The sequence below is a fragment of the Vigna umbellata genome, chromosome 8 (assembly GCF_029865625.1).
Source record: "Vigna umbellata cultivar VRB3 chromosome 8, Vumbellata_1.0, whole genome shotgun sequence".
Classification (NCBI taxonomy): Eukaryota; Viridiplantae; Streptophyta; class Magnoliopsida; order Fabales; family Fabaceae; genus Vigna; species Vigna umbellata.
This window is the reverse complement of record NC_142172.1, coordinates 37,756,267-37,780,302: the sequence shown is the minus strand read 5'-3', so window position 1 is coordinate 37,780,302 and position 24,036 is coordinate 37,756,267. Positions and strand designations below refer to the sequence as shown.

The window sequence follows — 24,036 nt, the reverse complement described above, 5'->3', positions numbered from 1 at the left end:
TAAATAACATATATTTAATTAAAAACATAAAAAAATTAAATTTTAAATGACAAGAAGACACATAGGCTGTTTGATATATTGGTATTCCCAAATTATCCCTGATATGATAATCATGGTACTGATAAAGACTTGACTAACGCAAGTAACAAGTCTCCCTTGTATCAATCAATATACGTCATTTGCTTCTTCGTACCCTTTCTCTCTATATTTATAACTGTTTAGCCTCACTCTTCCCTATTATTCAGTGAGGTTTTGATTTCTCAGTGTCGCACTCTGTTTTCTCTGTTTATTCAAGTCTAACCGCCAGCCCACAACAATGCCGCCTCTGCCACTAGACGTGATAATCAAAACTCTGCTTGCTTTTCTTTATATCGCCTATATGAATTGAATGACAATCACGGATAGGAATTGTTTTTTCTTCTCAATTGAACTCTATTTGTTTTTTGTTTGGATTGTTCTTTTGCTTAGTTGCTGGATTCTTTTTTTATTCTTGGTTGATGTTTCTGACACTGTTGTTCTTTGGTGACGTGGTGCTGCAGCCGGACGAGGTGCTGCAGCCGGACGAGGTGATGACCGATCCTATTTCAGATGCTCCCGAGATGGAAGGTATAGTTTCAGATGCTCCCGAGGTGGAAGGTGTAGTTTCAGATGCTCCCGAGATGGAAGGTATAAAAAATGACGATGTTTTTAATGATCATGTTGTTGATAACGATGATGATGATGTTGTGTCCACCACGGGTGTGTGCGGAGTGTGGAATGCAGGGGAACTTGTTATTGCTATTTGATTTTTTTTAATTCTGCAAATGTGAATTGTAGTTTGGGGGTTGAAAAGTTAGTAGTACCAGAAGAAGAGGGGTCGTGTTTAAATGATATTTAGATATTTATGTTAATTGCAAAAGAATTTGTAATCAATGTTTCAATTTGGTATATAATTCTGAGTTTTCTTGTGTGTAAACAATGATTCCGTTCTTGTTGAGGCTTGCATTTTGGTAGGAAGTTTAAGAATTGTTTTTGTTATATCGGGCTTGGAATGAAGCTCCACCCAGTTCTAGTGCTACTTGTTCTCTATAACTTTGGAAGTTTGTTCCTACTTTCAAGAATCTCTCCTCTGCATTGCATTGCATGGAGTGTTTGATTGGGTAGTGTGCAATTGGAGCTCTAGATTTTTTGTCATTGGGGTTGTTGTCTTGATTGATTGGGAGGTGAGTAATTTTTTAAACTTTCCAGATTCTTTCTACCATTTTGTTTATATGTGGATCTGCTTGATTGTGGGAGTGGGTAATTAATTCTAAATGTTTGTTCTCTGCATTGTATTGACATGTTTGATTAGTGAAGTGAGCAATTAGCGTCAATATTCTTTCATTTTTGTTGCTTGCTGACCTTCAGATATTCAGGGAATTTTATGTGAAGAAATCAGTAAGGATTTAATTATTTTAATGGTGGCATAGTTGATCAATAATTTGATTTATTTTGTTGTTTTTCTTTAATTGTTCCAACAGAAAGCTGGAGTTCTGCTGAAGCACAAACTATGGATAGTCTGTCATCAGGGAGGTTCACATGGACTATTAAGAATTTTTCAACGCTCACTAAGAAAATATATTCTGAAGTTTTCTATGTTGGAGGTCATAAATGGTGAGTGGAATTTTTGCCTGTGTTCTTTTGTTACTAATGGTAGTTAACTTTGCACGTTGTGAATGGTGGTAGTGACTGACATTATTTGCAATGAGCAGGAAGATACTCTTATTTCCAAAGGGGAATAGTGTTGATCATTTATCACTGTATCTAGATGTTGCTGATTCAATGATGTTGGCTCCTGGATGGAGCAGATTTGCCCAGTTTTGCTTGACTGTTGTTAATCAATTCAATACTCAATACTCTTTCAGAAAAGGTAATTTCTCTGACAGGTGTCTCACAAAAATGTATTCTCTTTATTAAGTGGATTCAAAAATGGAGGAATTGAATTTGCCTCATTTGAGTGTAGATTTGGTGTTTCATATGCCCAAATCTGAAGTTTTGGCATATTCTTTTGTGCACAATGTATTCAATTTAATGGAGACAGAATTCCTGAATACAAGTTATGTTTCTTGTCTGTACAACAATACTTTAGGAAACAAAGGTGGTTCCTAGATGCTGCTAAAACTTAAAATAGTTCTTTGTTATTGTTTTTCTGTATATGTAAATATTCCAAGATCAAGTTATAGTTGAGACCTCAATTCTGATAGGATATAAATTGGGGTTGTTTCTGTTGAGAATTTGAATGATATTCCATGGTTTATTACAAGCTAGATTTTATACCCGTGTGTTGCAAGTGTTCCGTTCTCATGTTATTAATCATTTTGAAGTTTATTAGTCATAATATCAATTAATAATTGATATTTTTCAAATTGTTATATTATATATTTTAAAACTAGAGTACTGATGTCAGGTCATGCACAAATGTGCAATCTTGCAAACTTCACCCGAGATGTCTAGTCCTAGTTATGAGGATTCTGTGTTAAGATCTCACAGTGGCTTGACATGTTGCCTCAGTGGTCCCTTTAAAGACTACAGCTTTCTTCTTCTGTTGAGCAGGTTTTCCAAGTTGAATTGGTTCCAATCTGTTTGCAGTTATAATGTCTTTCCCAATAGTCTCTCCTCATGCTTATGTTTAGTCATTGATGTTCTGCTTGTTTCTTTAATGTAGTTTTCTTGTCTGATGGCTGTTTGAATGGTTGTTTTTAAGCTATTTTCTTATCTTTGATTTTGAGTGATACCTTATCTCTTCTGTGATGTATTTCTCTTTTATTGAAGGAAAAGATTGATTTTTTTTTTCATATGGCAGAATCACAGCATCTATTTAATGCCCGTGAGAGTGACTGGGGTTTCACTAATTTCATGCCTCTTGCTGAATTATGTGATCCTAGTCGAGGTTATTGTGTTAATGATACATGCATAGTTGAAGCTGATGTTGCTATTCGTAAGGTTCTTGATTACTGGTCACATGACTCAAAAAAGGAAACTGGTTATGTTGGACTTAAAAACCAAGGAGCTACTTGTTACATGAATTCACTTCTTCAGACACTGTATCACATTCCTTACTTTAGAAAGGTTAGTCAGTAAACTGTTTATTCATACAAAACTAAGCATCTTACATGAACTATTATTATTATTATTATTATTAACAGGCTTTGTACCACATGCCTACAACTGAGCATCATGACATGCCATCAAGGAGCATTCCACTAGCATTGCAGAGCTTATTCTACAAGTTGCAGCATAATTACACTAGTGTATCTACAAAAGAGTTAACCAAGTCATTCGGATGGGATACACATGATTCATTCTTGCAGCATGATGTCCAAGAACTTAATAGAGTTCTTTGTGAAAAGTTAGAAAACAAAATGAAGGTAATCTATTTTTTCTTGGCAACTACTTGCAGCAATATTTGAATTTGTATTTCTCTTGTTAAGGAGAGAATTGTATTCAGATTTGTTTCTGGTTCAGGGAACTGTTGTTGAAGGCACCATACAGAAGCTGTTTGAAGGCCACCACATGAACTATATTGATTGCATCAATGTTGACTACAAATCAATGAGAGAAGAATCATTCTATGGTATACAATTTATGAGCTTGCTGTTTATTGCATAAATCCATGTTCTTATATCTTATGGAATTATAACTTTTTTTTTATCCCAGATCTTCAGCTTGATGTCAAAGGATGTAAGAACGTATATGATTCTTTTGACAAATATGTTGAAGTAGAACAGCTTGAAGGTGATAACAAGTATCATGCTGAGTGGCATGGTTTACAGGTAAAATCTAAATACAAGTGCTTTTTTATTTTGGTTGTCAAACTGAATTTCTTACCTTGTTTTTTGTTTAGATCTCGTTGGTTGATTCTTATTTTTTGTATGAGCCTCAACTTTTTTGTTTAACTTTTTCCTTTATTTTCTTGAAGTTTTGCTTTGCAGAAATATAAAATATATTTGTTTTGTTAACAAGGAAATGCAAATGAAAAGTATTTATTTTGAAAGAAACTTCTGGGGTTCTTTAATATATTAAATAAATAAAAAAGGCCGTGGATAACATCACGTAAGGATACATTTAAATTCTACTTGTGTTGTGAGTGAAAGATACACTTAGCGAAGATATGGAGAGCAATAGAAATCTTTTCCAACTTTTACTTGTACGGTTTGGCTTGACTTTTACGGAGGTGATACTCTGTACATCTAAGCTTTTCATGATGGCATAATGGAAGGAACCTGCGGAATTATTTTTTCTTTCCTGTGCTTTGTTGTAAAGCTATTTCTTTTATATTGTTAAGTTTGGTATTTTTCTTCATTATTGTTACGTTCAATCATCCAGGAGGCTAGGAAGGGTGTTTTGTTCGTTGATTTTCCTCCTGTTCTTCAGCTGCAACTAAAACGGTTTGAATATGATTTTATGCGAGATTCCATGGTAAAGGTCAGCAATAAATAGAATCATATTGAATTCTTTCGGTTTTTTTTATATATTTGTATGTTTCAATGTAATTTTTTACTTGTCTGCATTGAATAGAATTAGAACGAATTCTTTTCATTTTTTTGATGTATTTGTATGTTTCAATGTAATTTTTACCTGTCATAGCTTCGAGGGAGATTTAAAATCATGTGTTATATAGAAACATAGAGACATTGCCCCTCAATACATTGTTCTCTTTATGCATGATCTCAATAAAAGAAATTATTTTGATACTAAGCTTAATTAAGTTTTAAGTACCAAATAAATTTGAGTATTTTAATTTGAGTCCCTATTAAAAAATTTTGTTCATAAACAAGTTGATTGACTAGTTGGAGGAGATTGGAGAGAAAAGGTGCAAGTTGAGCGAGTTGGAGATGGGAAGATGGAAGTAATTACCAGGTGATCCTCGTTCGTTGACAGCAAAATCAAACTGCAGGGTTGTTGGATGAAAATAAAAAATATTTTGAGCACTCAATAGAAAATAAATTTTTAACAGGGACTCAATTAAAAATATCCAAATTTCCAAAATAGTTAAAACTTGATTAAGTCTTGATAGACTTAATTCCCAGACAATAGGAACTGTTTCGGATGTGTAGGGCTGTGGGGTTCCAAGTCTTCCAAGTCCTCCTATAATCTTGTCTCCTTGGCCGATCCTCTCCTGGCGCTCTGGCTCTCCTCTTGATCCGGAGGGGTGGAGACCTACAAAAGATTCTCCGATGCCAAAGTCAGTTCAGAGCAGTGGCTATTTTTAGTAGTAGCAATAAATGTGCATTCAATGTAACCTATCTACCACTCACCGTGGACCTGTATTTATAGTTTTCGCTATGGGCTTGGGATTAGTGAAAAGTTAATCACGGCCCAAAACGGCCCGATAGCTTCTAATTTCTACTTACCTTTAAACCAGGCTACTTTTCCTTAAGTCATGTTGATTAGTGTTTTGGCGGGCGTGGACGTCCGCCCATGTGAAATGGGCGTCTGCCTCGCGCGCACGGAGATCCGCCCATGTGGGTCCGCCCATGCGGGCTCTTTGGTACTGCGTCCAGTTTCGCTTGGCCGTGTCCGCGAAGATCCGCCCATGCGGGATCCGCCCATGTGGGATCCGCCCATGTGGGCTCCTCCGTACGGCGTCCGGTTTTGCTTGGTCGTGTCCGCGAAGATCCGCCCATGCGGGATCCGCCCATGTGATATGGGCGTCCGCCTCGTCCGCATGGAGATCCGCCCAATTAGCTTGGGCGTCCGCCCGCATGGGTCCTTCCGTACGGCGTTCGGCCCTTGCAGATACACAAGCCCCCCAAGTCCTAGTGCACGTAGTGAACGTAGGACTTTAGGTCGCCTAACAGACAAGATTTGACGCAGTGGCTGTTGTGCCGGGCTGCTCTGTGATGGTAGGATTCCTTGTGAGTTCTTCAAAGTTTTTCTTATAAAGAGGTTCGGCCCGGTTGGTAGGTGTTCCTCCCTGCTACATGAAGGTTAGGAGAGTTTATACCGGGTCTAGGTTCAATCTTGGGCCGGCTCTTCGGCGCATGAGCCTCCGGCGTGCCTTTTACGATTGCGCACAGGCATTGTCGTAAGTACGGCGCCTGGCACTTCGGCGCCCCTCGTACGGCGCCCGGCATTGCGGGCGTCTCGATACTTCGGGCGTCCGGCTCTTCAACGCATGAGCCTCCGGCGTGCCTTTTACGATTGCGTACAGGCATTGTCGTAAGTACGGCGCCTGGCACTTCGGCGCCCCTCGTACGGCGCCCGGCATTGCGGGCGTCTCGATACTTCGGGCGTCGTTCGTACGGCGCCTGGCACTTCGGCGCCCCTCGTACGGCGCCCGACACTCTCTGGTACACAAGCCCCCCAAGTCCTAGTACACGTAGTGAACGTAGGATTTCGAATATGGCGCGTGGGGGTCGGGAACCCGTAATTGGGCTTTATCCAGTGGGCTTTTTGAATTCGAATTTTAGGCGGGAAAACACGTGGCGCGTCCCTATTGAATGGAGCTGAAGCGTCGCCAAATCTGGAGCGTTGGTTGTACCTAATCTAAACGGCCGAGATGCATCTGACGGTTACTAATTTTTCCCTATAAATAGTGTGTTTAAACGGGGTCATTCTCACTTATCTTCTTTACTCAGGAGTTCGAGATTCTTTTTCCCTCAGGTAATAAATGGCATCTATGTCCATTGAGTCAGGTTCTGGGTCGTCGGGCGGAGTCCGGGAGGGGTCGGCGCAGGGCGACAGCGGCGATTCTCTAAGTTCGGCTTCTTCTCGTTTTTTGGAGGAGGCGGTTGGGTCTTCCGGAGGGGACCCTGGGTCACCGGTCTCGATGAACGACCGGATATTTAATGGTGTGCCTCTGTTCTTGCTCAAAGGCGGTATTCGTATAGTCGGGTCACCCTTCGAGCCGGATGGTGAAGGGACGGTGATATCGGAGTTGGCTCCCGTCGTTCCCAGCCGATATGCTTCCTGCTATGCTTACAGCAAGGATTTGGAATGGCGGATCCGCCATACCCATATCGTACGGGATATGGAGGATTCGAGGTTAATTCGTGCCGGGGTGACTTTGTTGAACGAAAGGGTCTTTCATGATGGGCGGTCTAGTCCTTATGATTTCTTCTTCATGTACGTGACCTTCTTCACCCATCTTTTCGTCCGGGTGCCTTTTACTAATTTTCAAACGGCCGTTCTTCGGGAAGCTAATGTGGCTCCGACGCAGCTGCATCCCAATTCGTGGGCGGCTGTACAGGCGTTTGTGGCGATGTGTTCAGCAGTGGGTGTCACTCCCACCATCCCAGTTTTCTTTCACTATTTCGAAGTCCGCCCTTCTTCTTCTGGCGGTTGGGTATCCTTTAACTCGGTGCGGGACAGGACCCTATTCCGCCCCTTCTCCGATTCCTTTAAAAATTTCAAGCAACATTATTTTAAAATAATCGTTGACAAGGACGGCCTCCGTGAATTTTCCGATGGTGAAGGGAGGCCGCTGTTCCCATTCTATTGGACGAGGGACCCTCGACGAATACGGGCGACTTCAGTCGGGGATTTGACAGCACCCGACCGAGAGGCCGTGCGCACCATTAACACCCTCCCTCGCCGGATCTCCGCCCGCCACCTGGTTGAATGCCTTAGTCTTGAGGATTGTGGACCAAAGGCGTTCGGTATGGTCTTGTCACATTAGGTGTGCTCGTTTTTCGCACTGACGTTAATTTTTCTGAATTTCTTTGTTTTTTGCAGAACTAATGACGACTCCGGGCCCCCGCAAATCCAATTTCCTGACCGTCAGGAAGAAGTCCGGCGCCAGCTCGTCGACGGCCCGGCCAACCGGTGCTCCCACTGTGCCGCGCCCTCCTCCTGCCGGCGCTCCGACTGGACTGGTCCCCCCCACTGGTAAGGCCGGGGGTCCAGGCGTGAAGATTAGAATCCGGGAGCATCACCCGGAGATGGTGGCCGTCCAAGTAGGTCCAACGTCTGGGGCGGCCATGACTTCCGCGGATCCTACTCGAAAGAGAAAAGATCCTACTGCTGAGGGACGTCAAGACAAGGAGGGCTCTTCGTCTCGGTCAGCTTCGAAGAAAGCCCGTAAGGACAAGGGCAAAGAGAAAGAGCGGGAGAGGGTATTGGCCGTCCCCATTCCTGGCGGTGTTTTCAGCCCGGAGTTCAGCATGAGCGACCGGGCAAAATTCCATATGAGCTCCTCTCAGCGGGCGCTTATTGAACCCTTGTCCGAGCTGGAGCTAACCAACGCCATGCTAGAGATGTCTACCCGGACATCCGCTCTGGCCTGGTACTTAAGAAAGTTTGCTGACCGCCCCGGTGTGGCGGAGGTCCGGGCCGAGCTCGACAAGGAGAAGAAGAATGCAGCCTCCCTTCAGTTGACCTTGGAGCAGATGGTCCTTAACCAGGATGAATACGATAAGAAGATCGAACAGTTAGAAGCCGATCTTGAGGAGGCCAAGACGGAGGCCGCCAAAAGTTTGGCAACCGCCCAGGCCGAGCAGGAGCGCTTGGCGGAGGAAGGTCGTCAGCTGAGGGCGGAGGTAGCCCGCCTAAAAGAGGTCGAAACGGATCATGCTAAGACCAACGAGGAGCTCACTCTTGAAGTTACCAAGGCCAAGGAGCAGGTTGCCGAGTTGGAGTCGACCATTATGTTTGAGCATGAGGAAGGGTTCAACAAAGCCCTTCGTCAGGTAACTCTGCTGGCGGGCATCCAGGATCCGTTTTCTTTGGGCGTGGATATAGAGAAGGACGTTTTCGACGGCGTCCTTATGGATTTGAATGTGGTTGAAGACGACGGGCCAACTGTAGAGGCGTCCGGGAAAAACGTTTAGAATTCTTTTTGTTTAAATTTTTTGGTGTATGTCGTGACCATCCGCCCAACATCTCGGATTGTCCAGAAGTTGGCCGGGCGGTCCTTTTGTAAATTGGCGCGTTTTAGCGTCATTGATTAATACACAGTTGCTTTTTCCTGTTTCGTATATTTTGTGCGCCTTTTATTCCTTAAAGAACTTGCTTTAGTACCGGCCCGGCCGGGTGGGATGACGCCCCCTTTTCCCGGGCGGATGTCAACGTTTAGCTTTTAGATGTTTAACTCTCGCTTCGTGGCCCGCCCCCAACCAAGCTTGGAGTTTGGTAGGGCGGACGTCTCTTCACTTCGTCGCCCAACCAAGCTGAGAGTCGTTCTCTTTGGAACGCTCGTTCGCCAGCTTGGAGTTTGGTAGGGCGGACGTTCTTCACTTCGTCGCCCAACCAAGCTGAGAGTCGTTCTCTTGGAACGCTCGTTCGCAGCTTGGAGTTTGGTAGGGCGGACGTGTCTTCCCTTCGTCGCCCAACCAAGCTGAGAGTCGTTCTCTTTGGAACGCTCGTTCGCCAGCTTGGAGTTTGGCAGGGCGGACGTTTCTTCGCTTCGTCGCCCAACCAAGCTGAGAGTCGTTCTCTTTGGAACGCTCGTTCGCAGCTTGGAGTTTGGTAGGGCGGACGTTTCTTCACTTCGTCGCCCAACCAAGCTGAGAGTCGTTCTCTTTGGAACGCTCGTTCGCCAGCTTGGAGTTTGGTAGGGCGGACGTCTCTTCGCTTCGTCGCCCAACCAAGCTGAGAGTCGTTCTCTTTGGAACGCTCGTTCGCCAGCTTGGAGTTTGGTAGGGCGGACGTCTCTTCGCTTCGTCGCCCAACCAAGCTGAGAGTCGTTCTCTTTGGAACGCTCGTTCTGAATTAGATGTCTACAAAACAAAGTGAGTTTCACAGGAGAAAATAGAACTTGATTCATTAACCATGGGGGTACATTACATCAAGCCGTGGAAGTTAACTGAAATAAAACTTTAGATGCGTGGCGTTCCAAGTGTTAGGGATGGGACGTCCGTCCATGCGCTCCAGCCTATACGCTCCGTTTCCCAGGGCCTCCATTACTCGGAACGGCCCTTCCCACTTGGCGGCCAGCTTTCCATGAGTTGGGTTTCGGCGGGCGTCTCCCGCCTTTCTCCATACTAGGTCCCCCTCCTGGAAGCTTCTTGGCCGGACCTTGGAGTTATATTTTCTTTCGACCATGCGCTTGCATGCTTCGGCCCTCAGCGCCGCTCGATCGCGCCGTTCGTCCAGGGAGTCCAACTCGATTCTCAACTCTTGGTCGTTGAGGTTCAGGTCCTCGACTTCTCGCCTCAAGGATGGTTCGCCCAGCTCAACCGGCAACATAGCATCGGTACCATAAGTTAAGTTGAAAGGGGTTTCGCCTGTGGTTCCGTGAGGTGTGCATCTATAGGCCCATAGGACCTCGGGCAGTTCGTCCACCCACGCTCCCTTCCTTTCTCCCAAACGCCGCTTGAGTTCCGAAACTATGGTCTTGTTCATTGCTTCGGCTTGACCGTTCGTCTGGGGATGCTCCACGGAGCTGGTAATGTGCTTGATTCCCAATCCTTTGAAGAATTCGGCGAGTTTTTTATCTATAAACTGCCGGCCGTTGTCTGTGATGATGGATCGGGGGAGGCCGAAGCGACATATCAACTTCCAACAGAATTTCTGGACCTGGGCGGCCGTGATGGTTGCCAAGGGCTCGGCCTCTACCCACTTGGTGAAATAATCCACCGCCACCAAGAGGAACTTCCTCTGCGCTTGCCCTACTGGGAATGGTCCTACGATGTCCATTCCCCATTGGGCGAATGGCCATGGGGAGGATATTGAACGTAAGGCATGTGGCGGAAGATGGGTGTTGTTGGAATGTTCCTGACAGCGAACGCAGCGCTGGACGAACGTTTTTGTGTCCGCCTCCATGGTAGGCCAATAATATCCGGCTCTCAGTAACCGGGCTTTTAACGTTCTCCAGCCTGTGTGGAAACCACAAACGCCGTTGTGTAGCTCGTCCATGACATAGCATGCCTCTTCGTTCCCCAAGCACTTAAGGAGGGGGGAGGAGAATCCTCTTCGGTATAAGTCATCCCCCACAATAAGGTAACGGGCGATTTTCTTGGCTTCGCCCGGACCTACCGTCCGCCCCTCGTCCTGGCGGGTCATGATCTCCCTGATTTCTGCACGCCAGTCCTGCCCTCCATCGGATACCGCCGAGCATTCCACCGAAGGCTGAAGTAGAACCTGCCGCACGACAGTAGTCAACTGTCCCTTTTCCTTTCCCGAACTGAGTTTAGACAGTACGTCCGCCCTCGTGTTTTGCTCTCTGGGAATGTGCTGTATGTCAACCTTGTCGAACGCCCTTGCGAGTTCCGCCGCTCGTTGGTAGTATCGTAAAAGGCGCTCCTCTCTGACTTGGAAGTTGCCGTTCATTTGGCCTACCACCAACTCAGAGTCCGTCCGGCAGGTTATCCTCCGCGCCCCCATGTCTTTTGCCAACTCGAGGCCGGCTATGAGGGCCTCATACTCGGCCTGGTTGTTGGATACTTTGAATTTGAATATCAAGGAATGCTCCAGTAAGAATCCGTTGGGGCCTCAAGAACGATGCCGGCCCCGCTTATCGAACGCCCGGATGCTCCGTCCACGTACAGATTCCAGTCTTCTAGGCCGGATGGGGGTAATTCGGCCGCGAAATCTGCCAAATGTTGGCCTTTAACCGATCCCCTTGGTTCATAGCGCAAGCCGAACTCTGAGAGCTCTACTGCCCATGCCACCATCCGTCCAGCTAGGTCCGGCTTTCTGAGGATTTTGGAGATTGGGAAGTCCGTCCGGACTATCACTTGATAACTTTGAAAGTAAGGGCGAAGCCTTCGGGATGCGTGCAATAAAGCCAAGGCCACCTTCTCTACCCGCTGATACCGGGTTTCTGCATCTAGGAGCGTTCGACTCACGAAGTAAATTAATCTCGCTTGAGGCCGTCTTGCATCAATACGGCGCTGACGGCCGTTTCAGATACTCCCAAGAAGATATGCAAATCCCCATCCGGAACCGGGCGGTTCATGACCGGTGGGTTACTTAGGATGGCTTTGACGTCTTGGAACGCTCGCTCGCATCGTCGTCCCATGACGGGCCGGCCCCTTTCTTCAGCTTACGCAGGACCGGCCTCATCCGCTCTGCTAGCTTGGGGATAAATCGGGACAAGGCAGTGAGGCGCCGACCAATCTCTGGACTTCCTTAGGGTGGCCGGACTCTGCATTTTCAGTACCGCGTCACACTTGTCTGGGTTAGCCTCAATCCCCCTTGATGTCAGCATAAAACCCAAGAACTTTCCGGCGGCTACCCCGAACGTGCACTTTGCGGGGTTTAAGCGCATGCCGAATTTCCTTACTTGGCGAAAAACCTCCTCAAGGTCTTGGATGTGTCCCGCTCCATCTGCCGATCGGACCACCATGTCGTCCACATATACGTCCATGCACCGGCCTATCTGGTCCCGGAAGATTCGATCCATTAGGCGCTGGTATGTCGCCCCCGCATTCTTCAGACCGAACGGCATAACCTCATAGCAGAAGTTAGCCTTCTCTGTGATGAATGCTGTCTTCTCGATGTCTGGTCCGTACATGGGTATCTGATTATACCCGGAATATGCATCCAGGAAACTCAGCACTCGGTGTCCGGAGGCGCCGTCCACCAGGGCGTCTATGCTGGGTAGGGGATGCGAATCCTTTGGGCAGGCCTTGTTCAGATCCGTGTAGTCGGTACACATGCGCCACTTCCCGCTAGCCTTCTTCACCATGACCACGTTAGCTAGCCATGTGGTGTAGGTGACAGCCCGGACGAATCCGGCTCTCTTCAACTTCTCTACCTCCTCTTCGACCGCCTTGCGCTTCTCCTCGCCCATTCTTCGTTTTTTCTGGGCTATAGGTCGTGCATTCTGGAAAAGCGAGAGCTTGTGGCACATCACCGCCGGATGAATACCTGGCATATCCGCTGCCGTCCACGCAAATAGATCACGGTTCCTCCACAAGAGTGCTCTCAACTCCTTTTCCATTTCGGGTTCAGCTCCCTGGCGATGAGAGTGGTTTGGGCAGGTTCCTTTCCTATCAGGATAGGTTGGGTTTCTCCCATAGGTTCCAACCGGTCCTCGGTATTCGTCCTAGGATCAAGGTCGGCCATGGCCACCTCCGAGCCGGCCGCCCGTCTTTTTCCGGGACGGACGTGCAACTTCAACCCTGCCGCGTAACATTCTCGCGCCGTCTTCTGGTCCGCCCGGACTGTACAAATAGTTCCCTTCTCGGAGGGGTATTTCATTGTGAGGTGGGGGGTAGAGACGATCGCTCCAAAAGCGTTTAAGCACGGCCTTCCGAGCAGCACGTTATACGAGGTGCTCGCCTCTACCAGCAGATACCGGACCCTCTTCTCCTCGCTAGATCGTCCGGTACCCAACCTCGTCCTCAACTCCACATATCCCCTTGTGTCAACTCTTTCTCCTGCAAACCCTACTATCTGCCCATCGTAGGGGACAATGAGATCTTCGGAGATATCCATTTGCAGGAAGGTCTTCCAATAAAGGATGTTGACCGAACTTCCTTGGTCAACCAGAACTTTGCTTATCCCATACCGTGCTATCTCCGCCGTTATGACCATTGGGTCGTCCTGGTCGGGATCAGGGGCGTGAAAGTCCTCGTCCGAGAAGGTAATGGGCGGCATGGAGCGACGCGGCTTGTCAACCAGATGGACGGATTGGAGGGCCCGAACGTGGCGTTTACGGGCGGAAGAAGATGATCCTCCTCCCGCGAATCCCCCGGAAATGGTGTTAATGTGTCCTCTCAAGGGGCGTTCCCGGCTGCGGCTTCGACTTCGGCTCGGGCGCCTTTGGGAGCGGGGTCGTTCCGCTCGGGGATCCCGCGGCTTATCCTTTCGGTAGGCCGGTCTCTGGGCGAGCCGTTCGGTTGACTGCGACGGGCGCTCGTCTCGGACGTACTTCTTAAGTTTTCCCGCCCGGACGAGTTCTTCTATTTTGTCCTTGAGGGTCCGGCATTCTTCAGTGCTGTGACCCATGTTTTTGTGGTAGGAGCAATGTTTGCTCCGGTCAGCGCCCTTCAAAGTTGGGAGTCCCTCATGCTCCACTATCAGTTCTGCACTTAGGGCCTCTCGGAGAATTTTCTCCCTTGAGGCGTTCAAGGGCGTATATTGTTGGAAGCGAGGTCCTTTCTTCTGCTCCCGGGGCCTAAGGCCGAACGTTTTTCCCGTAGAGTTGGCGGGCTTATTACCGTCCGTCCTCTCTCCCCTGGCTTCTTGATTTTCTTTTTTATAGGAGAGCTTCATCTCCTCCACCCTTATTTCATCAGCTGCTCTTTCCCTCAACTCCTCCATTGTTTTGGGTGCTCGCCTGCAGACACTATCTTTGAACGGCCCCGGCTTAAGAGCCGGCAGGATGTAGTGAAGGGCGAGCTCCGGCGTCAGGCTTTTCACTCGCCGGACGGTCTTCTGATACCTGTCCATGAACGTCCGCAAGGTCTCGTCCTTCTCCTGCTTGAGGGTCATTAGTTCGAATACGGTCAGGTCTTGGGTGCTGCTGGCCGCAAATTGTTTGACGAACAGCTGTTTCAATCCGGCAAAATTTTCTATCGAATTAGGGGGGAGGGTGTTGAACCACTCCAATGCCTCGTCCTCCAACGAGAGCGAGAATGCTCTGCACCAGATGGCGTCATTGCCTGTTCGGAACGCCATCGCGTTCGAGAACGTCTGGATATGGGAGGCGGGGTCCGTTGTTCCGTTATACATTTTGAATTGCGGAGCCATGAATTGCTCCGAAATTTGGACATCCATGATGTTTTGAGTGAACGGGAGTAACAAGGTAGACGTCGGTTCCGACTTCACTATCATTCGTCCGTCCTCGGCAGCGCTCTCCGCATGCACCGATTTGGCCTTGCTTCCTTCCGCCTCGGACCCGGTAGGCCTCCAGGTTTTATCATACTCGGTATCGGCGGGCGGACTGTCTTCCGCTCCCGTCTTTTCCTTCCCCTTCCTTTGCTTCCCTCCATCTACCCGCCCGACCTCCTCGGCTATCCGGGCTTCGCAGTCGGCTTTTACGGCGGCCAATTCGTCCTCGTGACGCTGTTGCATCTCTTCCATCTTCTGCTGCAATGCGCGGATCATCTCCACGGGATCGTCTGTGCCCTGGTTTCTTGTGGTCACCATTGAGTTTTTGAAATCACACGGCCCCACGGTGGGCGCCAAATGTTTCGGATGTGTAGGGCTGTGGGGTTCCAAGTCTTCCAAGTCCTCCTATAATCTTGTCTCCTTGGCCGATCCTCTCCTGGCGCTCTGGCTCTCCTCTTGATCCGGAGGGGTGGAGACCTACAAAAGATTCTCCGATGCCAAAGTCAGTTCAGAGCAGTGGCTATTTTTAGTAGTAGCAATAAATGTGCATTCAATGTAACCTATCTACCACTCACCGTGGACCTGTATTTATAGTTTTCGCTATGGGCTTGGGATTAGTGAAAAGTTAATCACGGCCCAAAACGGCCCGATAGCTTCTAATTTCTACTTACCTTTAAACCAGGCTACTTTTCCTTAAGTCATGTTGATTAGTGTTTTGGCGGGCGTGGACGTCCGCCCATGTGAAATGGGCGTCTGCCTCGCGCACACGGAGATCCGCCCATGTGGGTCCGCCCATGCGGGCTCTTTGGTACTGCGTCCAGTTTCGCTTGGCCGTGTCCGCGAAGATCCGCCCATGCGGGATCCGCCCATGTGGGATCCGCCCATGTGGGCTCCTCCGTACGGCGTCCGGTTTTGCTTGGTCGTGTCCGCGAAGATCCGCCCATGCGGGATCCGCCCATGTGATATGGGCGTCCGCCTCGTCCGCATGGAGATCCGCCCAATTAGCTTGGGCGTCCGCCCGCATGGGTCCTTCCGTACGGCGTTCGGCCCTTGCAGATACACAAGCCCCCCAAGTCCTAGTGCACGTAGTGAACGTAGGACTTTAGGTCGCCTAACAGACAAGATTTGACGCAGTGGCTGTTGTGCCGGGCTGCTCTGTGATGGTAGGATTCCTTGTGAGTTCTTCAAAGTTTTTCTTATAAAGAGGTTCGGCCCGGTTGGTAGGTGTTCCTCCCTGCTACATGAAGGTTAGGAGAGTTTATACCGGGTCTAGGTTCAATCTTGGGCCGGCTCTTCGGCGCATGAGCCTCCGGCGTGCCTTTTACGATTGCGCACAGGCATTGTCGTAAGTACGGCGCCTGGCACTTCGGCGCCCCTCGTACGGCGCCCGGCATTGCGGGCGTCTCGATACTTCGGGCGTCCGGCTCTTCAACGCATGAGCCTCCGGCGTGCCTTTTACGATTGCGTACAGGCATTGTCGTAAGTACGGCGCCTGGCACTTCGGCGCCCCTCGTACGGCGCCCGGCATTGCGGGCGTCTCGATACTTCGGGCGTCGTTCGTACGGCGCCTGGCACTTCGGCGCCCCTCGTACGGCGCCCGACACTCTCTGGTACAGGAACTAATTTATGTTGATAATGGTTTATATTTTTTATTTCTATCATGCCTAAGGAGTATGTTCTTAGCTGGGATTTTTATTATGTTTAATATTTGTTCACACTTAAGTAGGATAAAGTTTTCTCGTTGTAGTTGTTATAATTTTTATACATAAATATTCATGTATCTTACATCTAAAGAATCCTATTTATTTTTTGAATGAATAAACATTTTACGGTATCAGATATGTATTGTCTCTGTACATAATATCATCAATCTCCCAAATTAACATAAAAGTTCAATCCACATGCATAGAAAAAGTCCATATCTTAAAAATAATGTCCCTATCACCTTACAAGACCAATAGAATTTTTTTTATATGCCAATAAGTGACAAAATTGATGACTCTGATTTTTTTTTTTATTTCTAACAGGCTCATATTTTAAGGTATCCAAGAGATAAATGTAGAGTTAATGCCAACCCAAATTTTATAATTTTGGAATTCATAAAACACTTAAAGGATCTATCACCTTGTTTATTTGATGAGATGGAAATATTAAATTTCCACCATTTGCTTCAGAGGATAATTAGGAAGGAGTAAAATTTATTTTTAGCGCCCCACTAGAAATTTTCCCTTTTCAATTGTACATTTTATTTTCTTAAAAAAAAAAAATTTATGAAATTTAAAAATAAAAATACTAATTGGTTGCATTTAAAGAGATTAATGGAATAAAAAGTTTAAGTTTTGGGATTACGTTTAATTTTTTAATTAGTAAGAACATATTTCATTATTTATTATTTTACCCTCTCTTGACTCATCCAAATAAAGAAATTAATTTTTTTCTCCATTTTTTTCCTTATTTCTATCCATCCAAACAACTATTTCTCTATTTCAGTTTTAATCCAAAAACAAGCATCAATGATGTCCTAGCTTAGGTAGAAAAAGTATATGTAAATCCTATGGCATTAGAGACTTTTATGTTTTCACGGTTCAATGAGTCTCCATTTCTTCTTCAAAGCGTCTCTCCAAGGAGGAAGCCTCTCCCCCATCGTTTTTTTCCCTCTCCTTGATCATATTTTTTTTAATTCCCCTCTTCCCATTTTATGGAAAAGGTTAAAATTAAATTCTCCTTTCTTTGGCATCATGACGATTTTGGTGGTGAGGAGAAGGGGATAGAAGTGAATAAACTATCTTTCCTATTTCAATGTAGTATTGCTTGGTGAGCTAAAAAGTTAGTGACCTTATCCCATCCTTCCCATTAGTTTATAAATGATCTGTTTGGTGGGAGAGCTGGGTTAGGTAAGAGTAGGATAGAATGTTTTTTCTTACCCACTTAGTCAATAATAATCTTTTGGGTTACCTCTGTTGTGTACATACTATGATGATGTAATTACCAATTAAGTATCATCTACTTGAAGGAAAATATGTAATTGATGTAGTCTTGGATGTTGATGTTCATTTGTAAATTGTTAAAGTTTTTTCCCTTGTATACCATGTATGGTGATCCCGTACACCCAAGATTTTATTGTACTTCTAAGTTTTCTTTTTATTCAAATGCACCTTTAAGAGTGACCATCAACTTGATCTCCAACAGATCAATGACTACTATGAGTTCCCCCTGCAACTAGATCTTGATAGGGACAATGGCAAGTATCTATCTCCGAAAGCAAATAGAAGCATTCGCAACCTTTATACTCTTCACAGGTATTGGTATTTCCACATCTTCAAATTTTAATTGGCTGAAGTTCTGTTCAATGACATATTCCATGTACTTCAGTGTTGGCTTTTTTTTTTAAATTTTCTTTTTATGGTTAATGTCTGTTTTGGTCCTTTGGGAAACTAAGGCAGTAAGGCTACACTTGTCTGAATGGTGGAAAACTGCAAGGTGCAGAATTTGGAATAAAAATCACTTCAATTTAATTGGTATGGTAAAAATGTGGGAAGCTTCAAAGTGAAGTGCAACTTTTTTACACTGAACGCTGTTTGAATTTTAGTCACTCCTATACCGTGAAAGTGAAAAATAGAATCACTATGGGTGAATTTGAAAGAACTTATTGACAGGGCTTTTCTCATGACATAACAATTGTGCAAGTCCAGGGCAACTTATGAAAATAGTAGATGATGTTCAAAAAACTTATGAAAACAACTTATACAATAACATTTTAACTCCATTTTCTCCTCAATTATGAAAACAAGTTTTACAACTGCATTATGATAATAATTTATTCAGTAAGAACTTAATTAAGACATTTACTCAAACACACCCTAAATCCCATATCTTTGCACTGACCTTATTTGCCATATGGACATAATAAATCAAGTGATTAGGAATTAGCCATGTAGCACAGTGGTGACTTATGGTTGAAAATACTTAACAGTCTGCATTTAGCAACAATTCCACTTTAAGAGTCTTAGAGAAGATGGGAAATTTGAATTAAAGGACACTGTGCTACATCTGTAGACTGAGGTTTTCTCAATTATTGTTTTTTTTAGAATCCATTGTAAGCTATCACTGTTCACAAGAAGTCTTTAATGTAGTAAAATATTATATACTGTAGCTGTACAGTTATCGTTATATATTTGTAATTGGCATCGCTTTTCTGTATTTCTTTGATCTTGTAATTGTATTAAATAAATTGGTTGGTGATTGTTGGGTCCACAACATAATGAGTTAAAAGGTTAAGTATGTTTTGATGCTGCTTGATCCAACTGAAACTGTCTTAATTTTGAGGTAAGAAGCTGTATAGGGTTTACAATTTTGACTTGTTAATGGTTATACATTTGGCTGGCCATGTTAAGTCAAGTTACTTGTAGACTAACAAGATTGTATTATTACAATCTTATGCACCTTAAATTTTAGAATATTTAGTTATTTTCCTCTGGAATCTATTTATAGTATTTTGAGGTTAACTGCTGGCTATATATGTGATGGATGCACTCACTCATTAATATGGTAAGAAAATGGAATTCATTGTGAGAGCAGAGTGTACCTCTATACACGGTAAGATGGTCATGGACTAATTGAAATTCATTTGTCTATCTTTTGAAGATAAAAATTGGATTATATTTGTCAACATGTGGTACAATGGTGATTTGCTTTGTGCTAAATACATGGTCTTTACAAGGAGATTTATCTCAAGGATTATAGCTTCTTTTAATTTTTTTTGTTCTCTTCATTTTGTATGTATACATCTTTTTTGTTATGCATGACTATTTGTCCTCAGCTCTTTCCAACTTTTTCTGTTCATCTTAATGAGTTATTTTTTTTATGACGAAAATCGATAGGACAATTTAATTATGGATTTAGAATTGGATTGATGGCACTGCCCTATATCTTTATTAACTGTGATTTTTCATTTATTTAATCATATACTTATGGGTCTTGTCTGCATCATCATTTTTGTTTTCAGTGTTTTGGTTCACAGTGGTGGGGTTCATGGAGGACACTATTATGCTTATATTAGGCCAACTCTATCAGATCAGTGGTGAGTAATTGAGTTCTTTTTGGTTTGAGACAATATACTTTTATATTTTATGTTTTAACTAATAAGCACAAAAGTGTTACCTTTTCACTAGCTTCACCGATTCAGTATTTCAGGATTCGTGTGCGAACGAAAGGAGGCTTTTTTCCTAGTTTCTTTTTGTGTTTTAGAGCTATTAATGGATGATCCTGAAGATGATTTGTTGGGTCCTTAAGAATTGCTAACTTTTTTTAGTTTTCCTTTGTCCATTGTATATTAGTATTGCTTTGTACCATGTTTAATGAAAAGTTCATATCACACTAGGTATAACTAGCATGAGAGTTTAAGCCCTTATATTGTCATGCTTAACATTTTGTGCTGGTTTTCATTGAGCTAAATGGTTGGTATATATATGTTTGTGTTGTGATACCTGTAGGCATGGTAGTCATTCCCTTTCTTCTTTGTTCATTATTTCTTACTGATTTCTTATTTAAAAGCGTACATAACTTGCTTGTTTCAGGTTTAAATTTGATGATGAACGGGTAACAAAAGAAGATTCAAAGAGGGCAATAGAAGAACAGTATGGTGGTGAAGAAGAGGTAAAACTTAATACTATTGCCTTGATCACTTTATCATCTATTCTTGGATCCTGATTGTCATTTTTCTTTTAACATTGTCGTCACATTTCTTTTTTGTTATTTTTCTTCTTTTCTATAGTTACCTCATATCAACCCTGGGTTCAACAACTCTCCCTTCAAATTTACAAAGTACTCAAATGCATATATGCTTGTTTATATTCGTGACAGTGACAAGGATAAGATAATTTGTAACGTGGATGAGAAGGACATTGCCCAACACCTAAGAGTAAGATGTTTGACTCATTGATGTCATATTACTTATGTTATATTTCTCTGATGCAAAATTTTTTCACTTTTAAATTATATTTTAGGCTAGATTAAAGAAAGAACAAGAAGAAAAAGAGAAGAAGAGGAAGGAAAAGGCAGAGGCTCATTTATACACCGTCATAAAGGTTACAAATCTAGCTTTCCCTCCCATCTAAGTTTAGTTTTATCTTTATATGCTTTCTCTGATATGCATGGGTTCTAAGAACTGGTTCAATGATACTATTTATTGGATCCAGATTGCACGTGAGGAAGATATGTGTACACAGATTGGAAAGGACATATTCTTTGATCTAGTTGATCATGATAAAGTATGGAGTTTTCGCATTAAAAAACAAATGCCATTTATGTTGGTTAAGGTATGAACTATTATTTTATCATTTTATTTGCACATAAAAATTATTCATGTTTGGCCTTCAATGCTCCATCTATTTCATTTTTGCAAGATTTTTTTCCTTTCAAATTTTTTTCAATTGGAAAATGTTTCATCTTTCCGTTATGAGTTATATGAATAAATTTATAAGATATAAACTACTGAAGTGGAAAATCATTTCTTCATTCAAGTTTCTCAGTGTTTGGCTATGGAAGTATGAAATTTCTTCTTCCTTTTATGTCGTTTTCTTCATTTTTCTTGCTGAGCTTTTCGGTAGGGTTTCTCTTATGCCTGTTGTATATTTATTTTTTGAGGATGTGTTTCTTTTAGATCATTGGTGTCTTTTAGTCTCGGTGATGGCTACCTTACCAGAGACCTATTGTGGCAGTTGGTTGACCGCATACAAATGGGGTTTTCTGTGCCCCCAATGTTTGCTTGTACATAAGATTTAGTTTTTGGTTTATCATTTGGGTTTTTCCCATGAAGTGATTGCCATTCTCTGTTATGTATTGTCTTGTATAGGTATTTGGCGGCCCTTTGCATTCTTTCCTATTGCCTTCATCATCTGCTTTTTTTTTGGAGTTTTTGTACTCTAATAAAACACCTAATCCTTGTCCGTTTACTTTCCTTGTCGTGTCTTTATTAAATTTCTGAATCATCTTTAACCTTCCAAATACAACAAAAGCACTGAAACACAGCTGCAGTGAAAACAACCAAAAAGCACTCGCCCAGATCAAAACCTAATCAGCTCCAATTGAATCCTGTCACCCAGCCACCATCAGTTGAAGTTAAGTATGAGTAAGGACTCAGTCGAACCACCCACTACTCCATGTCACCCTGGCAAAGATGATTGAATTAAGGTTGGAGTTAGGTGGGAAAATGAGGTCCAATAGGATTTCCATTTGAAGCTGAATGAGTGAAAAGCTTATCTTAGGTGTTTTTCAATAATTCATTACTGCTTAAATAGTCATTTTTGTTTTACAGGCTGTGTACTTATATTTACTGATCTGTAATTCATTTGATATCTGCTGAAACAGAACTTAATTCTTGAATTTCTTCTTATATTTCTGACAATGAAGTCTTTATCAGGAAGAAGTTGCTAGAGAGTTTCATATACCTGTCCCATTTCAACGATTTTGGCTATGGGCAAGGCGGCAAAATTATACATACCGGCTAAATAGACCATTGACGTCTAGTGAGGAAACTGGGTTGGTGAGTTCTTCACCCAAATTCCAATGCCGTGTCCCTAAAATGTATACTTATGTCTGTCTATATTATGTTATATTACATTATACCTTAACCTTAACCATGTGTTTTTATTTTTAAATTTTTTATTTCTTGATCCTACTAAATATTCGCTGAACATCACAGGCTGCCCTGTCTAATCATAATACTGTTTTCCTGCCGGCACTCATTACAAGTCCACTGTTCATAAACACAAAAACGAAGAGAAAAATATTCTGGATGTTCCCTTATTTTCATATGTTCCCAAGTATATATATTTATGGAGGCAGATTTTGAATTACAGTGTCATATTTGCTCTGCCTGGCAGATTAGTAGTCCTCCCTTTGAATTTTGACAATATCAATTTGCAAAAAAAAAAATATTTGAACTAAGAAATGTATACTACTGCTGCTTTAGGCAAATATTGATTGCTTACTTTTTTGTTACACGCTAACCTAAAATAAAACTAAAATAGGTGGGATGGAGAATAGGAGTGAAGTTTCATTGTTTGAACTGCTAACTCGAGAATATGATTTTTTTTCTGATCATTTATAGGTTGGAGAGTTGACAGAAGTTTCCATTAATGGAAATAATGCAGAGCTGACATTATTTTTGGAATTTGGAATAAATCCGGTACTGTTGTTTCTTTTAGATTTTACCTTAGTTCTCGATTGTCTGGTAGTGACTTTTAATTGACATGGATTTGTTATTTATTTTCTGCATAATGAATTAGGGTTTTGGGTTTTGTCCTCCTCCCGTGAAGACAAAAGAAGATTTGTTGCTATTCTTTAAAGTTTATGATCCCTCTCAGGAAAAGCTGCGGTACTTGCTCTTGCTATTACATTTTAGAGTGAGGCTACATTTAGTTACTCTAATGCCTTTTCTTGTTTTCTCAGGTATGTTGGGAGTCTTTATGTCAAAGGTAGTGGGAAGCCATTGGATATATTGTCTACACTAAAACGAATGGCAGGATTTGCTGTTGATGAAGAAATTGAACTATTTGAGGTTAGCTGATCTGCATCTCATGTATCATTATTTCTCGTGATTGCAATCCAAAGGAAGAGTAAGTATGTTTTCTTTCTTTTGCCCTCATCCAGGAAATTAAATTTGAACCTCGTGTCATGTGTGAACATGTTGACAGGAATAAGACTTATCGTGACAATCAGGTATACATTATGTGATTAACTGTAGATTTTTTACTCGAGTGAATTTTAAGTATATGCCTTGGTGGTTTATTACAAACAATCATCTCCATCCTAAATTGTATTGTATTGGGGCACCTACTTTATTGCAACTTCTGCTTCCATCTGTTTTTGGCAGCTTGAGGATGGTGATATTATTTGCTACCAGAAATTCCCCAAAGCTGGAAGTGGGGAGCAGCTTTGCTGTCCCAACAACGTTTATTCATTCTTAGAATATGTGCATAACCGACAGGTTTGAAATTTTAAATAAAAATTATAACTTTTTTATAAATTCTGAAATTTTGAATCCTCAATTTAAATATTGTCTTCTAACTGCAAAAATTATGCTTGATAAGTATAATGCTGCGAACTTCATCCATTTTTCAAGTTTGCACAGATAGCTTGAAAATTCACCTCTTGTCAAGTTTTTTGTATTGAATCTGCTGATCTAAAAAGTAATAAACACAACATTGAAACATTGGTCGGGTATTTGAAGGCCGGGTATTGATAAAACTAAGCGCATATATTTCTTCTGATTTTAGAATTGAATAGAAAATCTTAAAATTGAATGGAAAGTGGGTGAAGACTTGCTGGGACTGAGTTTTTATTAGATTTCCATCT

General features: G+C 43.3%; 1 protein-coding gene across 5 annotated transcripts in view; it reads left to right on the top strand.

Annotated features, from left to right (window-relative positions):
* Nucleotides 1–161: 161 nt before the first annotated feature.
* The window catches only part of LOC124828424 (ubiquitin C-terminal hydrolase 13-like), a 33,577-nt gene continuing 9,702 nt past the window's right edge, over nucleotides 162–24,036 (top strand). For 2 of the 5 annotated variants that reach the window (XR_015781735.1, XR_015781734.1), the window contains exons 1-21: nucleotides 162–337; nucleotides 540–666; nucleotides 1,500–1,632; nucleotides 1,731–1,888; nucleotides 2,822–3,087; nucleotides 3,165–3,386; nucleotides 3,484–3,592; nucleotides 3,676–3,791; nucleotides 4,345–4,443; nucleotides 17,869–17,978; nucleotides 19,685–19,759; nucleotides 20,256–20,334; nucleotides 20,453–20,599; nucleotides 20,685–20,765; nucleotides 20,877–20,996; nucleotides 22,100–22,222; nucleotides 22,790–22,867; nucleotides 22,968–23,056; nucleotides 23,131–23,239; nucleotides 23,332–23,400; nucleotides 23,555–23,668. Coding sequence is in view for 3 of the 5 variants with exons in the window: in XM_088097542.1 (XP_087953668.1) it covers nucleotides 317–337; nucleotides 540–666; nucleotides 1,500–1,632; nucleotides 1,731–1,888; nucleotides 2,822–3,087; nucleotides 3,165–3,386; nucleotides 3,484–3,592; nucleotides 3,676–3,791; nucleotides 4,345–4,443; nucleotides 17,869–17,978; nucleotides 19,685–19,759; nucleotides 20,256–20,334; nucleotides 20,453–20,599; nucleotides 20,685–20,765; nucleotides 20,877–20,996; nucleotides 22,100–22,222; nucleotides 22,790–22,867; nucleotides 22,968–23,056; nucleotides 23,131–23,239; nucleotides 23,332–23,400; nucleotides 23,555–23,668 (2,445 nt within the window). In the remaining 2 variants the exon portion in view is untranslated. The remainder of the gene's footprint in view (nucleotides 338–539; nucleotides 667–1,499; nucleotides 1,633–1,730; nucleotides 1,889–2,821; nucleotides 3,088–3,164; nucleotides 3,387–3,483; nucleotides 3,593–3,675; nucleotides 3,792–4,344; nucleotides 4,444–17,868; nucleotides 17,979–19,684; nucleotides 19,760–20,255; nucleotides 20,335–20,452; nucleotides 20,600–20,684; nucleotides 20,766–20,876; nucleotides 20,997–22,099; nucleotides 22,223–22,789; nucleotides 22,868–22,967; nucleotides 23,057–23,130; nucleotides 23,240–23,331; nucleotides 23,401–23,554; nucleotides 23,669–24,036) is intronic. The other 3 variants (XM_088097543.1, XM_088097542.1, XM_047301710.2) reach the window with 3 other exon arrangements.